Source organism: Oryctolagus cuniculus, chromosome 8 (genome assembly GCF_051225735.1).
Source record: "Oryctolagus cuniculus isolate XC-2025 breed Fujian yellow rabbit chromosome 8, ASM5122573v1, whole genome shotgun sequence".
Lineage (NCBI taxonomy): Eukaryota > Metazoa > Chordata > Mammalia > Lagomorpha > Leporidae > Oryctolagus > Oryctolagus cuniculus.
In genome coordinates, this window is record NC_142874.1 from 88,477,650 (window position 1) to 88,496,029 (window position 18,380).

Consider the following 18,380-nt stretch of genomic DNA (forward strand, 5'->3'; position numbering starts at 1 on the left):
AGTGACAGTTTACTCATGTGACTGCATGTGGATACAAGGGAGACTAGGACATACAATATTTAGCTGGGTATTTAAATATTTAGTTATGAGAATGAGTTTGGTGGTACAATTAACAGTTTATAAATCATACCTCCAAATTCCTGCCAGTGTTGGGTACCCTTTCTTCTGGCTTCTCCTTCTAGTATAACATTTGTCTACTTTCTCTGGACTGTGATATTTTTTGAGACAGAAGTTTTCATTATTCATCTATTGTCTCTTTCTTCCAAAGGATTTTTACAATATTTTGAAAATATGTATTCAATGATCTTAACTAACTCCAAGAAAAGGGTTGACTTTTATTTTTTTTTTTTTTTTTTTGGTTTTGTATGTTTAAGAACTAACTCAGTATCAGAGGTATTACATAATCATTAAGATACAAACTTCTGTGGTCAGAAAGAACTAGGTTTAAATTTTGATGCTACAAAATAAAACCATGTAACTTTGGGTAACTAATATAACTTCTTAAGCTTCATATTCTTCTGTGAATATTAATAGTATCTGTTGTTTTATACTTGTTGAATAAATTTAATGAAGTCATGTATATAAAGTATGTAGTACAGGTAATTGTATTAAAATTAGTCTATAAGTTAGCTTTTCTTATTTAGTAATATTAAAATATTCACAACATGGTAGCACTGCTTTTTCAAAGAGAAAATTTAGATTTTCCCACTTTGCTATGCTCTGCTCAGGTCATCCTACTCTTTATTGGTATGAAAATAGTTGTACATGTCACAGTTTCATAAATGTGCAGCATGTAGCTTTTCCTGTTTTTATTATATAAGAGGAGTCTTCAGAAAGTTGGTGGAAAATATATATTATGGAAAAATTATGCATGATTTAAAAAATTGTCACCAATAATTCTTTTAGTTCTGTTTTTGCATGAACTTTTTGAAATACAATTGTATATCTAAACGATCAAGACATGTCTTTTTTTTTTTTAAAGATTTATTTATTTGAGAGGCAGAGTTACAGATAGAGAGAGAGACAGATAAAAAGGTCTTCCTTCCATTGGTTCATTCTCCAAATGACCGCAATGGCTGGAGCTGTGCCAATTGAAGCCAGGAACCAGGAGCTTCCTGCAGGTCTCCCATGTGGGTGTAGGGGCCCCAGGACTTGGGCCATTTTCCACTGCTATCCCAGGCCATAGCAGAGAACTGGATTGGAATACAGGCAGCTGGGACTAGAACCGGTGACCATATGGGACGCAAGCACCACAGGTGGAGGATTAACCTGTGCCACAGAGCCGGCCCCAAAACATGTCTTTTCTGAATAATAATTTAATTCAGCAAATACTGAGTATTTGCTGTACATATGGTCATCATGACAGCTACAGTAAAGAATAAAACATGATTAACGCATATTACCTAAGTACTCATAATTTGATTAAAATACATAAACTTGAAGATAAAAACAGAAAACTATGTGAAATCAAAGAAAAAAAGATTAATTCTGTAATAGGGACTTGGCATTTTAAGTGCTACTCAAAGCTTTAGCATCCAGCATAAAGATAGCAGAATAAATATGAAATGAAATATTCCTTTATCAAATCCTTAAATTTCATATAAAATATTGAGCTATAAATTAAAAATACACCTAAACTAACAAAGGGAACTATTGACACATTACAAATTTGAAGTGAATATATGATAAGTCATATGAAAACCACTTGGCTAGAAAGCACTTGCCATCTCCAGAAAGTTTGTACTGCCTCTCTGCCATTGTTTTCATACTCTAAAACATAGAGCTGAATTCTCTATTAAAGGATCCATGCATATTTAGGAAATACCAAACACCAAAAATGACCCTTACAATAAAAAAAGGAACAAATGGTAGACTTTATACTACTAAGTGGACTTTAAAATAATTTTATGTGTTCTTTACAAGATAAAGGAAACAGTGCTACTCAACAAACAATTATAGAATCCAGGAAACAAGAGGAATCACTGAATTGATCAAGAATTGGAGTTTTAAGAAAAAATGTAACTATTAAAATATGGAACCTAATACATGATCATAGGAAACTAGATGAACTGAGAGAAGATATAATTAATTCACCCAGAGTTTAGCACAAAGACATACAATGATGGAAAACATAAAGGTAGATTTTAAAAGACAAGGAAGGTAGATTCAGAAGTCCTAATATCTGCCTTACAGAAGTGCCAGACAGGGGCCGGCACTGTGGTGTAGTGGTTAAACCCTCTGCTTGCAGTGCCAGCATCCCATATGGGCACCGGTTCAATCCCAGCTGCTGCACTTCCGATCCAGCTCTGTGCTATGGCCTGGGAAAGCAGTACAAGATGGCCCAAGTCCTTGGGCCCCTGCACCCATGTGGGAGAACTGGAAGAAGCTCCTGGCTCCTGGCTTCAGATTGGTGCAGCACCAGCAGTTTCGGCCAACTTGGGAGTGACCCAGTGGATGGAAGACCTCTCTCTTTCTCTCTCTCTCTGCCTCTCTTCTCACTCTGCATAACTCTGACTTCAAGTAAATAAATAAATCTTAAAAAAAAAAAAAAAAAGAGGCCGGTGCCACAGCTCATTATGCTAATCCTCTGCCTGCAGCGCACCGGGTTCTAGTCCCGATCAGAGCACCGGATTCTCCTCTTCCAGTCCAGCTCTCTGCTGTGGCTCGGGAGTGCAGTGGAGGATGGCCCAAGTCCTTGGGCCCTGCACCTGCATGGGAGACCAGGAGGAAGCACCTGGCTCCTGGCTTCGGATCAGCACGGTGCGCTGGCCACAGCACACCAGCCGCAGCTGCCATTGAGGAGTGAACCAACGGAAGGAAGACCTTTCTCTCTGTCTCTGTCTCTGTCTCTGTCTTTCTCTCTCTCTCTCTCTCTCTCTCTCTCTCTCACTGTCCACTCTGCCTGTCAATAAATAAATAGAAAGATAAATAATTAAAAAAGAAAGAAGTGCCAGGCAGACAGATTAAAGTTTACCAGTTAGAAAGACCCACTTTTGAAGGAGATTTCAAGATGTTGGATTATGGAATGACATACTGTACTAGGCTAAGGATAAACAGTTAAAATGAACTGCTCCCTAAAAGAAACACATCTCACCAACAAAGATATATGAGCCTGAAAGTAAAAGGATGGAAAAAGATATTCTATGGTAACAGAAACCAAAAAAGAGCTGGTGTTGCCATCCTAATATCAGATGAAAACCACTTTAACATAAAAATTGTTAAAAGAGATGAAGACAGGCACTATGTAATGATAAGGGATTGGATTCAACAGGAAGATGTGACTATAATAAATGTATATCCACTCAATTACAGTGTACCAGGCTATTTAAAAGACATGTTAATGAACTAAAGGCAGACATAGACTCCAATACAATAATAACAGGGACTTCAAAACCCCACATTCAGCAATGGACAGATCAACCAGTTAGAAAATCAGGAAGGAAACAACAAAGTTAATTGACACTCTAGACCAAATGGACCTGATGGACATCTACAAAACTGTTCACTCCAGTGTGGCAGAATACACATTCTTCTCATCAGTGCATAGATATTTTCTTTAGGATAGATCATATGCTAAGCCATAAAGCAAATCTCAGCAAATTAAAAAAAAAAATTAAAATCATACCATGCATCTTCTCTTACCACAATGGAATAAAGCTGGAAATCAATAACCCAAGAATCTCTAGATCATATGCAAATACATGGAGATTGAGCAACATGATCCTGAATGAACAGTGAGTCATAGAGGAAATCAAAAAAGAAATCAAAAAATTTCTGGAAACAAATGTAGATAACAATAGATCATATCAAAAATTATGGGATACAGCAAAAGCAATGTTAAGATGGAAGTTTTTAGCAATTGGTGCCTACGTGAATTGTAAAGGTACCAAATAAATGAGTTATCAATGCATCGCAAGGATAATACAGCATATCAAAATATATGGGATACAACAAAAGCAATGTTAAGAGGGAAATTTGGGCCCGGCGCCGTGGCTCACTTGGCTATCCTCCACCTGCGGCGCCAGCATCCCATGTGGGCGCTGGGTTCTAGTCCCAGTTGCTCCTCTTCCAGTCCAGCTCTCTGCTGTGGCCCAGGAGGCCCAAGTGCTTGAGACCCTGCACCCGCATGAGAGACTGTGTGGAGGCTCCTGGCTCCTGGCTTCGTATTGGCACAGCGCCAGCCATGGCTGCCATTTTGGGGTGAACCAATGGAAGGAAGACCTTTCTCTCTCTCTTTCTCTCTCACTGTCTATAACTCTACCTGTTAAATAAATAATTAAAAACATAAGAAAAAAGAGGGAAATTTAGCAATTGACATCAACATCAAGAAATTAGAAAGGCATCAAATAAATGAGTAGATGTATCTCAAGGACTTAGGAAAACAACAAACCAAACCCCAAATTCAAATTAGTAGGAAGAAAGCAATAATTAAAATTAGAGAAGAAATAGACCTGTGCCCCGGCTCACTTGGCTAGTCCTCCGCCTACGGCACCGGCATCCCGGGTTCTAATTCCTGTTGGGGCGCCGGATTCTGTCCCGGTTGCTCCTCTTCCAGTCCAGCTCTCTGTTATGGCCCAGGAAGGCAGTGGAGGATGGCCCAGGTGCTTGGGCCCTGCACCTGCATGGGAGACCAGGAGGAAGCTCCTGGCTCCTGGCTCGGATCAGCACAGCACGCCGGCTGTCGTGGCCATTTGTGGAGTGAACCAATGGAAGGAAGACCTTTCTCTCTGTCTCTCTCTCTCACTGTCTAACTCTGCTGGTCAAAAAAAAAAAAAAAAAAAATTAGAGAAGAAATAAACAAAATTGAAAATATACCAAAAAATCAGTAAAATTAAAAGTTGTTTTTTTGAAAAAATAAACGAAATTGATAAACCATTGTTGCAACAATCAAATAAAAGATGGAGAATACCCAAATCAGTAAAATCAAGATGAAAAGGAAATGTAACAACAAATGCCACAGAAATAAAAAGAATCATTAGACTTACCACAAAGATCTATATGCCAACAAATTGGGAAACCTAGGAGAAATGGATAGATTCCTAGACACATGCAATCCAACAAAATTGTGTCATGAAGACATAGAAAACTTAAACAGACCAATAACCAAGACAGAAATTGAATTAGTAATAAAGACCCCCCCCCCCCGAAAAAAAATCCCAGACCTGATGGCCTCACTGCTGAATTCTACCAGATATTTAAAGAAGAACTAATTCCAATTCTTCTGAAGCTATTCAATACAATTGAAAGGGAGGGAATCCTGCCAAGCTCCATCTATGAAGGCTGCACTATCTTAATTCCTAAGCCAGAAAAACATGCCACAGAGAAAGAGAACTGTAGATCAATATCCCTGATGAACATAGATGCAAAAATCATCAAAAAAAAAAAAATCAGCTAACTGAATCCAACAACACATCAGAAAGGTCATTCACCTGAACCAAGTGAGATTTGTTCCTGGTATGCAGGGATGGTTCAACATTTGCAAATCGATAAATATGATACATCACAGTGACCAATTGAAAAACAAAACCTTAAGATTATCTCAATAGATGCAGAGAAAGCATTTGATAAAATACAGCATCCTTTTATGATGAAAACCTTAAGCAAATAGAGTATAGTAAGAACATTCCGCAACACAATCAGGCAATTTATGACAAACCCACAATCAGCATCTCATTGAAAGGGGGCAAGTTGGAAGCATTCCCCCTAAGATCCTGAACCAGACAAGGATGCTCGCCCTCTCACCATTGCTACTTACTATAGTCCTGGAAGTTTTAGTCAGAGCCATCAGGGAAGAAAAAGGAATCAAACAGATACAAATTGGAAAGGAAGAAATCAAACTATCCCTGTTTACAGATGACATGATCCTATAGAGGATCCAAAAGATTTCACTGAAAGAATATTTGAACTCAAAAGATTTTGGTAAAGTGGAAGGATATAAAATAAGCACAGAAAAATCAGTAGCCTTTGTGTACATGAACAATGTCATGGCTGAGAAGGAATTTTTAAGATCAATTCCATTTACAGTAGCTCCAAAAAGAATGCTTGGCATAAATTTAACCAAGGATGTTAACGACCCCTATGATGAAAATTACAAAACACTAAAGAAAAAACTATAAAAAGACATTAAAAAATGGAAAAATCTTCCATGTTCATGGTTTGAAAATCAACCTATTCAATATGTCCATGCTACCAAAAGCAATTTACAGATTCAATGTGATCCTAATCCAAATACCAATGACAATCTCCATAAATATAGAAAAAATGATGCTAAAATTCATATGGAAACACAAGAGACTCCAAATAGCTGAAACAGTCTTATACAGCAAAAATAAACCTGGAGTCATACAATACCAGATATCAGGACACTACGTGAGGCTAGCACTTTGGCTTAGTGGGTAAAGCTGCAGTGCTGGCATCCCTTATAGGTACCAGTTCCAGTCCCGGGTGCTTCACTTCCTATCCAGCTCTCTGCTATGGCCTGGGAAAGCAGTGGAAGGTGGCCCAAGTCCTTGTGCCTCTGCACTTGCATGGGAGACCCCTGAAGAAGCTCCTGGTTGCTGGCTTCGGATTGACACAGATCCAGCCAGTGCAGCCATCTGGGGAGTGAACCAGCAGATGGAAGTCCTCTCTTTCATCTCTGCCTCTATAAATCTGCCTTTCAAATAAATAAATGAATCGTTAGAACAAAAAAAGGACTTACTATATGGCAGTTATAATCAACACAGCCTGATAGTGGCACAAAAATAGACTTGTAGACCAATGGAACAGAATAGATACTACAGAAATAATCCATGCATCTATACCCAACTTATCTTTGACAAAGCAGCTAAAATAAGTCCTTGGAGCAAGGAGCATCTCTTTTAATAAACTTTGCTGGGGAAACTAGATCTCCATGTGCAGAAGTATGAAACTAGATGCCTACCTTACACATTACACAAAAATCCACTCAAAGTGGATCAAAAACCTAAATCTATGATCCGATAACAGATTATTAGAGAACATTGGGGAAACTCTGCAAGACATAGCATACGCAAAGACTTTTTTTGGAAAAGACCCTAGAGGCACAGACAATCAAAGCCCAAATTAACAAATGGGACTATATCAAGCTGAAATGCTTCTGCACTGTAAAAGAAACAGCAAACTGACGAGGCAACCAACAGAATGGGAGAAAAGTATTAAACTACACAACTGATAAAGGGTTAACATCCAGAATCTATAAAGAACTCAAGAAACTCAGCAACAACAAAATTAATAAAATTAAGAAATGGGCAGAGGATTTGAACACACATTTTTTCAAGAGTGGAAGTTCAGATGGCTAACAGAGACTTGAGAAAATGCTTGGGATCACTAGCCATCTGTGAAGTGGAAATCAAAATCACAATGAGGTTTCACCTCACTCCAGTTAGAATGGCTCTCAAAAAGAAAACAACAAACGACAAATGCTGGCGAGGATGTGGGAAAATGGTACCCTGGTCCACTGTTGGTGGGAATGTAAACTAGTAAAACCACAATAGAAGACAGTATGGAGATACCTCAGAAATCTGAATATAGGCCGGCGCCGCGGCTCACTAGGCTAATCCTCCGCCTTGCGGCGCTGGCACACCGGGTTCTAGTCCCGGTTGGGGCGCCGGATTCTGTCCCGGTTGCCCCTCTTCCAGGCCAGCTCTCTGCTGTGGCCAGGGAGTGCAGTGGAGGATGGCCCAGGTGCTTGGGCCCTGCACCCCATGGGAGACCAGGAAAAGCACCTGGCTCCTGGCTCCTGCCATCGGATCAGCGCGGTGCGCCCGCCGCGGCGGCCATTGGAGAGTGAAGCAACGGCAAAGAAAGACCTTTCTCTCTGTCTCTCTCTCTCACTGTCCACTCTGCCTGTTAAAAAAAAAAAAAAGAAAAAGAAAAAAAAAAAGAAATCTGAATATAGACCTACCATATGATCCAGCCATCCCTCTCCTGGGAATTTACCCAAACCAAAAGAGATCAACATATGAAAGAGTTATCCCTACCCCATGTTTATTGTAGCACAATTCACAATAGCTACAATATGGAATCAACCCAGATGTCTTTCAACTGTTGATTGGATAAAGAAATTATGGTATATCCCCACGTTGGAGTACTACTTAGTTGTAAAATAAAAAAAAAAAATGAAATCCTTTCTTTTGGGACAAGATGGATGCAACTGGAAACCATTATACTTAGTGAAATAAGCCAGTCCCCAGAAGACAGATATCATATGTTTTCCCTGATCAGTGGTAACTAATAGAGTGCCTGAAATGTAATGTGTAGGTGTGAAATGGATAGTCTGAGATTTGATGATTGTTTACAGCCCTTGTCTCTTCCATTGAGGAACAGTGTTTTTTTTTTTCTTCATACTGTTTGTTGAACTCATAGTTAGAATAGAGTTAACTATATGATCATTAAGTAAACTGAAAATAAATCTTTTTTTAAAAATTAAGGGTTGGAATGTGAGAGGAAGGGGGGAGAGGGTTGGAGTTTGGGCTGGAAGGAGGGTAGGAAAAGAAGTGCCACTATGTTGCTCCATCTGTATATATGAAATAATGTGAAAATTTTATGTCTTAAATAAAATTTTCAAAAAGACCAGCTTTCTTTAAAATATGCAAAAATAAAAGCGTATAAATAATAACAAAAGTACTTGGAAATACTATAGTAAACTTTTAGGATAAAATCAATAATGAAATAATAGGTAATATATTTAAGCATTTACCAAAAAGCTGAAAGATTTCTTGTCTCTTTACACTTTTATCTCAAATCTCATATTAGTCTAATAAAGTGTATCCAACTATCTGTTCAGATTAGTAAATTGTGCTACAGATTGTTAAGCATCCTCAAAGGTACTAACAATAGTTAGGAACTCTCACCTATAATACTAAACCATCTTTGGTAAACTCTAATGTCTTACCAGTGTTAAAGATAGAATCTTTTTTTTTTTTTTTTTTTTTTTTGACAGGGAGTGTTAGATAGTGAGAGAGAGAAAGACAGAGAGAAAGGTCTTTTTTTTTTTTTTTTTTCATTGGTTCACCCCAGAAGTGGCTGCTACGGCCGGCGTGTTGCAGCCGGTTGCACTGCCTGATCCAAAGCCAGGAGCCAGGTGCTTCCTCCTGATCTCCCTTGCGGGTGCAGGACCCAAGCACTTGGGCCATCTTCCACTGCACTCCCGGGCCACAGCAGAGAGCTGTCCTGGAAGAGGAGCAACTGGGACAGAATCCAGTGCCCCTACCTTGACTAGAACCTGGGGTGCCGGCGCCGCAGGCTGAGGACTAGCCTAGGGAGCTGCGGCACCAGCCTAAAGATAAAATCTTAAAACCTGCCAGAGAGAGAGAAGAGACTTTTTCTGTGAAAAATAAGAATTAAAATTACATTAAATTTTTAGCAGTGCAGATGCAATACAACAGTACAACATCAAAGTGCTGAGAGAAAACAATTTTGAATTTTGAACTGATTAACTCATGAAATTTAGCATTCAATTGTGATGGTGAAATAAGAGGCAAATAGAATATTAAAAGAAGTTAAAGCCTGAAGCCAAAATACATAAGTGTATGTTCAATGCCTTTATAGTAATATCATTTCAGTGTTTTATGGTTTATATATGACTTCATCACAGGGTAATTGAATAGTAAGGAATTAGACTGAAAAGTATATGTTGGATTCATATTCTAGGGGATTTTGAATACTAAACTGACATGTTTATATTTAGCTATACAAGGGATGGGGGGCGCTTACCACAACCTGTACTATATGTTTAATATTTCAGTTTTGCAGATGAGGAAACTAAGACTTGAGGTGGTTAAGTAATTTGCCCAAGTTATATACTGTTTGGTGATAGAAGAGACCAGTTTGGCACACAGTCAATTGCTCAATACATAATTGTTGGAGGTATGTTTGTCTGCAGACTCTGTGTCAAGGCTAATAAGGAAACAGTTATAATAAAATGTAAGCTTAAAAACAAGGGAGCACAAAGGATGGCTGTCTGAAATTATTATTGGAAGGAGTATTATGAAATGTTTCTCAGTGCAGACAACTGATGACCTTAATCATGATATATAAGGAACAATTTGTTGAATATTTGAAAGGGTAATTTGAATCTCTCCCAAGAGGCATTTTGGTATCTTAATTAAATAAAACTCTGGTGGCCTGGAATACCTCCAGATATCCAGGTATATATGAATCTAAAAAACAAAATGAACAGTGTTTAATAACAAGCTAGAATGTAATGAACCCGAGGTGCATGTTAAATATTTTACAACACTTTTGCAACATTTTAAAAACTGTTATTTCATTAATATTTTTTATCAGAGGTGACATTAAAAATCCAATAGGAGTTCTAGAGAGAAACAGAGGTAAATAACAAAATCAGTGTCAGTTACAGGGGGAAAAAAGATCTCTTTGTGAAAAAAAAAAATGTAAGTAGTAAGAATTTTTTTTCTCCTTTTATTTAGGGAAGAAAATTATTTCAGAGCTTGGATATTTCTGAAAGACTAAAATTTTTGCTTACTCTGGGTAAGTTTCATGCAATTGATAATCTTTCAAGAGTAAGTATAATCTTTAACAACTTTAGTAATCATGAACATTGAAGATGTGTTCTTTTGAAATAGTGAAATATCTCACTTTTCTCCTAGGTTCTTATCACTGGTAAGCATTAAGAGGACAGCTTAAGAAGTGCCTACTGAGATATTACAGCAGAGGTTACTTTCTTCACTAAAGCTTATTAATCTGGTTGAAAATAATCTTAGTTTCATGATCTAGCCAAGTAAATTAATTTGTGAGATCAAAGTGTGAGAATATAAAATTACATTCTCTGTAGTAGTTTACTTACAGATAATAAATTGTAACTTTGGGCTATTTTCTATTTGTGATAAATCATGTATGAGTAAAAGCTCAAGAAGAATATTTATTTTTCTTATAACAAGCTTATATATTTTATCCATAAGTATAGATGCAAGCATTTGTAATTCAAATGAATTAAAATTTGGGTAGCAAATTAAGTATGTGTGTTAATAAAGGATGGAAAATAGCAATAGAATGCTTTATGAAGAATAATGACACATTAGTGTCCAGATTAAGAGAATTTCCAAATAAGGGTATGTGCAGAAAAGTATCAATAAATATTAAAACCATATTGAATTCTAAATAGAATTGCATAAAATCTTACCAGATTTACCATATTTTCTTACAAAGATAATGCACATCCAAGGAAGCAGCAAAGGATGACTCAAGTGCTTGGGTCCCTAACATCTTCATTGGAGGCCTGGATGGAGTTCTGAGCCCTGGCAGTTGTGGGCATTTGGGGAATGAACCAGTAGATGGATCACTCACTCTCTCTCTCTCTCTCTCTCTCTCTCTGTGTGTGTGTGTGTGTGTGTGTGTGTATAAGTGTCTGTGTCTGCTTTTCAAATAAATTTAAAAATTAAAAATATTTCTAGAATTTAAATCCATTCATAATTATTCATAACAGGCATTTTCCATGAATTTTTTGAAGACCTCTTGTAGTTTCGTAGGGAGAAGGGAGAGAGAAAGAGTGGGAGAGAGGACCCGGTGCTGCGGTGTGGCAGGTAAAGCCGCCAACTGTGGTGCTGGCATCCCATGTGGGTGCCGGTTCAAGTCCCAGTTGATCCACTTCCACTCCAGCTTTCTGCTATGGCCTAGGAAAACTGTGGAAGATGGCCCAAGTCCTCGGGCCCCTGCTCCCATGTTGGAGACCCGGAGCAAGTTCCTGGCTTCTGGCTTTAATTTGCTCAGTTCTTGTCATTGCAGTGACCTGGGTGTGTGTGTGTGTGTCTCTCTCTCTCTGTAGCTCTTCCTTTCAAATAAATAAATCAATATTTAAAAAAAAAAGAGTGGGGGAGAGAGAGAATACCTTTACCTTTTTTGAATCATTCTTTTATATTAGTATTTACCCTACTAACAGTATCTGTAATTCAATTAGTGTTTGAGATTCTTTATTTTTATCAAAACATCTAAGAGATGTTAACAAAATCACAATCTTGCCAAACTGCATTTCACTATTTTAAAAGTTTTGGTTAGAATTCATTTCCTGGTTAGTCTAATAGATTAGAAATGCATCATTTATTCATATAGTTTTTCTGTTTTATAGACTGTGTAGATGACACTATTACAGTTCTGGCTGAAGAGCATGGGTGTCTGGACATTATAAAGGTTTGTTCCTCAGTGTTAGTTCATTTGTGCTGCCCTCTCAAAACACCTGAGACTGTTTAAATAATAGAAAGGAAAGATATATATTCTCACATTTCTAGAGGCTAGCATGATGTCCAAGGTCAAGGCACTGGAGGTTTCAGTTTTCTGGTAGGAACTACATCCCATGAAAGAGAGGAATGCTGTGTCCTCACAGAGTATCTAGAAGAATACTGAATGAGTTTTTTTTTTTCAGTAAATTTTTTTATTTATATAAAGTGAATAAATCTCATATATACAGATTTAGAAACATCATAATACTTAAAAACCTTAAACCAATCCACAAAGATAGGAACCTTTATGATGCTGGAAGGCCCAATCACTTAATGCCATCACATTAGCCCTTAAGTTTGAAAACCTGAATTTCAGAAGCAATACATCTACTCCATGGCAATCTGTTAATGAAAATTTGTTTATTTTGCATATTTGGGAACTATCAGCATGTTATTTTAAAGCTATGTTTATTTTTCATTACATATTTGCTTTTTCAGAGCAACAAATTAATATAAATTTGTAGTTAATTTAAGAGTTTTTTTTTTTTTAATCAAAACCTGCTAGAGTAGCAGACATTTCAATAAAGTTTAAAAATTTACTTTCTCAGGACTGGCGTTGTGGTGTAGCAGATAAAGCCTCCACCTGTGGCACCAGTATCCCATTTGGGCACCAGTTTGAGTGCTGGCTGTTTTACTTTTGATCTAGCTCCCTGCTAATGTACCTGGGAAAGCAACAGAAGGTGGCCCAGGTGCTTGAGACCCTGCATCAAAGTGGGAGACCTAGGAAGAACTCCTGGTTCCTGGCTTCAGTCTGGCCCAGTCTGGCCTAGCCTGGCCACTGGGGCCATTTGGAGAGTGAACCAACAGATGGAAGATCTTTTTCTTCTATATCTCTCCTTCTCTCTCTGTAACTCTGTCTTTAAAATGAATAAAATAAAAATCTTTAAAAATTTATTTTCTCTCTTCATTTACCAGGAGCTTCCTGAAAATGTGATAGATCTTTTGAAGAAGTGTCTCACCTTCCACCCTTCAAAGAGGTTGGTTTTATTAAGAGTTTGGGATTACTGTTAGATCCCTTATATAAAAGCAGTTAAATAAAGACATTTACATATATAGTAGTACATAAATGATATCAGTATCATAACTGTGTGTGACTTGACATTAATTTTTATTAATAAAAGAAAAATATTAAATGATTAAACAATGGTCAGAAAATTAACATACCAAAAGAGGTTAACCAGCTACTTTCTAGGCTTCAAATAGAAACCAATTAAATTGCAGAGTATAGATTCTCCTCGACTCAAGGAGAATATCAAAGAAATGAGAGCAAAAGTTTGTTAACAATATATATTATAGCAGTGAGCTTGGATAAATGGTGAGGGAAATTAAAAATTATTGATAAAATTTCTTTGAAGTTTTATTAATTTGCTTTCATTTGATGATGTGACTTTGAGTCATAAAGATATTCCTAAATTCCTTGAACATATAATGTTTAAAAATAATGTGCTGTAATTTGTCTTTTGAAAAACAGCTATTTCAAGTCATGTTAGAAATAGAGTATTGGTATTTAAATCATATTTTTCAGTGAATTTTGCCACATTAAATTAAAAGAGTAAGAAAACCCAAAAGGTATTGATTTGCATATTTATGAGATTCTATAATGCAAGAGTATGCTAGTTAGGCTATTAATAAAAAATGCAAGACCTTTTATGGGATGATTTTTGGTATATCATAAGGTATGATAGTACAATGAAGTAAAATCTTTCCATATTTATTCACAATCATTTGGTTGTTTTATAGAGGTATAGATGTAGACTCTGCTGCAGATAACTTTATTATTTTCTGTGCAAATGCGTTACTTAAGACTTGTAACTATCCCTTTGAATATTTGCCATTATTCTAGAAACATTGTTAAAGCTATCACTTATGTATTTTAAATATGCTTCTCAAGGCCAACTCCAGATGAATTGATGAAGGACAAATTGTTCAGTGAAGTGTCACCTTTATATACCCCCTTTATCAAACCTGCCAGTCTGTTTTCATCTTCTTTGAGATGTGCTGACTTAACTTTGCCTGAGGATATCAGTCAGTTGTGCAAAGGTAATGATAAATAAAACAGGTAATAATATGAACCAGATTTTTAAAGTAAATCCCATTATCCTATTTTCAATTTTGCACTTAACAATTTTAAACACACACAAACACACAATTAGTGTAATTTTATGAATAATTATTTGGGAAATTAAGAGAGTATTCTAGAAGTACTTAAAACAGCTGAACTAATATTTTAATTGTTTAACCTTCAATTATTGTTATTCCATGTAACTTACTATCCATGAACTATAAAAATCATGTTATTGATAGAAAATCCATACTATTATGTTTTTCATGCTAAAGAGAATACAAGTTAGCATCTCTAATCTGAAAGTCCAGAATCTGGAACATTTTGAACAATGACATGATGCTATGAAGTATAGCAAAAGGAGCACCTAATTATGCCAGAGACATTACAAAATCACTTCTCAGAAGAGACATCTATTGCCTTGAAATACAAATGACAGGACAGTTTGTGTCAATTGCCTACCCAAGTGCTTCCCTCCTCCCATTCTTTTCCCAATATAAAGGGCAAACATTCCAATTCTATGTCTCCAATATAACAGGTAAAAGCTCCAGACTTTCTATTTTCTAGATTCCCTCATTACAGGAAGTAGATTTGTAAACTAGAGTTGTCTAATGGAGTTCAAATGGAAGTCAGCTGGGACTCAGGGTGTCTTCTAGGGAAAAAAAAATTAAAGGAAACAACAACAAAAAAACACTTTATTGGACAGTAAAGGCACTGTAATAGTCATTTGCCTTCTCTTCTGAATAAAGGAAATGGTTCTAGAATTTTGCCAGACTTAGGCCCCTGAGCAATTTGTACCAATGCTTTAATTAAGAGACTTGAATACATTGTTATTGTGTAATCTATTTTTACTGGAATATTTATCTTTAGCCTAGAGCATTCAAACTATTACAAAAGACAAGTCAGGATCTGCCAGTCACAGCATCCTTTCATGGTGAGAGAAAGGAAACACCCAACTCCAGATCATTCTAGCCATTCTCTTCTACCTCAGGGCAGGATGCACTTGGGAAAAAAACAGACCAGACACACAGGCTCATTAAAAGATTGAGATCTAATCATAGGACTATGGAATGCTTTCCTTCTCTCTCCTTCCGTCCCACCACACAGAAAGCTATTTCCTTTTTCTCTGTCAGCTATGGTCAGATAACACTCCTAGTTAACTAGTTTCTCCTATGGCAGACCTAGAGATAAAACTCAGAAAAGTCTTGAGTTCCCCTGTGACTGGGTATCCCTGAAGTTTTTAACTCTCAGGTTAGTCCATATTCGACTTCCAGCAATTGACCAATTATAGTTCAAGTTTTACTGCCCCATGACTGGTTCCTAAGATGTTTCTGCTGATGAGTCTGCTCTAGGTCACCATGACTCTGTAATTTTCTGTCTGTCCCTCCAATCTTGGAGGCAGTGGTTTGCCCTGTGTTCTAACCTCTCTTATAATTCAAGGAAGAAGTGTTGATTTTGCAGTCTGTTTAGCTATTGACTTGTTGGCATTGAGTGGTGATTTAAAGCTCCTTATATCCAAAACCAGGAATAGGAAGTGTGTTCATTTTTGTATTTTTTTATAGAATGTGAGCTGTTATTGTCTATTGAATTTTAATAAAAACTTTAATTTCTGATTGTTTTTAATTTGACATTAATAGATACAAACAGTGATTACCTGGCAGAAAGATCTATTGAAGAAGTTTATTACCTTTGGTGTTTGGCTGGAGGTGACTTGGAGAAAGAGCTTGTCAACAAGGAAATCATTCGATCCAAGCCACCTATCTGCACACTCCCCAAGTAAGGAAATGAAAACTCCTCTTAAAACGATACAAAGCTAGAGGAGAGGGCATTTAGCTTAACAGTTAAGATGCCTGCCTGCTATATCAGGGTATGTGGATTCAGTTCCCACCTCCAGCTTCTGACTCCAGCTGGCTGCCAGTGGAAACCCTGGGAGATAGCCTGTAATGGCATAAGTAATTCAGTCCCTGACACCCATGGGGAAGACTTGATTGAGTTCCAACTCCCGGATGCCATGCACTGGCCATTGTTGGCATTTGGGGAGTAAATCAGCAGATGGGGATATCTCAATCTCTGTTTCTCTCTTAAAAGTTAAAATAAATTAATAAAGAACATTTTCAATTTTAGATTTTAGGATTTAGATTTAATCATGCAGACAACCATAGAAATCATCTGCCAAGCATATTTTTCTTTACTTGTTACATTTTTAGGTTATTGGGAGACACCATTAATTTTCTACTATTTTCCCTTTTAAATTGATTTTTTAATATTAACGTTAACTATATCATTCATCCATTAAGTCGAAAATCAGAAATACCACAGTGGAAAAGTCCAAGAAGAAAGGATTTGAAGGATATGTAGATTCTTAATATTCTAAAAATGTACACAAATTTACTGTATGTGTTAGTCAATATTCTTTCTCCTAAGAAGTTACTATCCAATGCACTTTTTCTTTGTTCATTTTTCACCTACGTAAACTTTCTTGGGAGTACATTTGGATAATATTGGGAGAGTAAATTTAATGCTGAATCTGCATGAATAGAGTTGTAGATAACACCCTTGTATTTTTAGAGTGCATTATACTTTTATGGTGTGTTCACATTAACTGAAGATACCTAAAAATTAGGTTTATTTGGAGAAGTTGCAACCAACAGTTTTATTTTTTAATTAACCATGTATCTAAAATTTACTTCTTTCTTGATGAAAGGAGGGAAGTTTGATTATATTCTTAGAATCTTATCTGTGAAATTCATGAACTCTTTTCTTTGTTAATAAATTACAAAATGTAAAAAAAAGTGAATTCTATTTTCTAGAAAAAGTAAATTGGATATTTGTGCTCATTATAATAATTATTTTTGAAATCTCTTTCCAGTTTTCTCTTTGAAGATGGTGAAAGTTTTGGACAAGGCCGAGATAGAAGTTCACTTTTAGATGATACCACTGTGACATTGTCATTGTGCCAGCTAAGAAATGTAAGAATGGTATTTTGCCAAATTTTCTTCAGATTTTTTAAAATTTAAACATTATAAATGCACATTAAGCCTTGTGTTTCTCTCTGAATTCATATAATAAATAAGAGCTTCTTTAAAATGTATGTCCTAGTGTGGAATTGCTAGAAAATAACATATATCATTTGAACTTTAATATATGTTGCCTGATTTTTCAAAAATGATTGGATCAGTTTATTTTCATCATCATTAGGTAAATGCTCTCATTTCTCAGTTACTCAGTAACTCTTGGTGGTATCCAATTAAAAAATTGCTATTTTAATATTATAGGATTGTGTTTTTGTATAATACTAATTTTAATTCCTGATTATTTAGCAGTTGTGAGTCTTCATACTTTATATCTGTTTGTTTTTTAACTTCTTCTCTACATTCGCACTTGTCAGTTTGTCTTTTGGATGATTTCTTATTGATTTAAGGACTTCCAAAGATACATTACAGATATTATCTTTGGGGAACTATATCTTGCAAAGATCTTCTAATTGATTTTTTTTAAGTTTTTGATTGTATCTTAATAGATTCTAAATTTTTATCAGTGTTTTAATTTATAGTCAAATATATATATACATATACATAATTTATTTTTTATTTGAAAGTCAGAGTGATGAGAGAGGGAGAGACAGAAGGAGTTGTCTTCCATCTGCTGATTCACTCCCAAATGCATCCAACAGACAGGACTGGGCCAGGCCAAAGCAAGGAGGCAGGAATTCCATCCTGGTCTACCCCATGTATAGCAAGGACCAAAGTACTTGGGACATCAATCACTACCTTCCCAGGTGCATTAGCAGATTGCATTCTAATACGGGATGCTGTCATCCAAAGCGGCAGCTTACCCTCCTGCATCATGACACCCACCCTTGTAGTCAAATATATTATATTTGATAAATTTTTCTTTTTGTAATTTAATATTATACCAGGGTTATAATTATTTTTCTTTAATATTCCCTTGTATTTTTTGAGATTTTAAGAATTTTATTTATATTTAGTTTTTAATTCACCTAGAATTTAGTTTTGAGACATTTGTGAGCAAGGCATCCAGTGTCATGTTTCATTGAAAAG

General features: G+C 36.3%; 1 protein-coding gene across 9 annotated transcripts in view; it reads left to right on the top strand.

The window, feature by feature from the left end:
* Positions 1-18,380, top strand: part of TBCK (TBC1 domain containing kinase) — a 244,973-nt gene that overhangs the window by 60,700 nt on the left and 165,893 nt on the right. For all 9 annotated transcript variants that reach the window (XM_008267520.5, XM_089302979.1, XM_008267519.5 and 6 more), the window contains 6 exons: positions 10,452-10,512; positions 12,107-12,168; positions 13,173-13,234; positions 14,149-14,297; positions 15,957-16,095; positions 17,189-17,288. In XM_008267520.5, the coding sequence (XP_008265742.3) occupies positions 10,452-10,512; positions 12,107-12,168; positions 13,173-13,234; positions 14,149-14,297; positions 15,957-16,095; positions 17,189-17,288 (573 nt within the window). The remainder of the gene's footprint in view (positions 1-10,451; positions 10,513-12,106; positions 12,169-13,172; positions 13,235-14,148; positions 14,298-15,956; positions 16,096-17,188; positions 17,289-18,380) is intronic.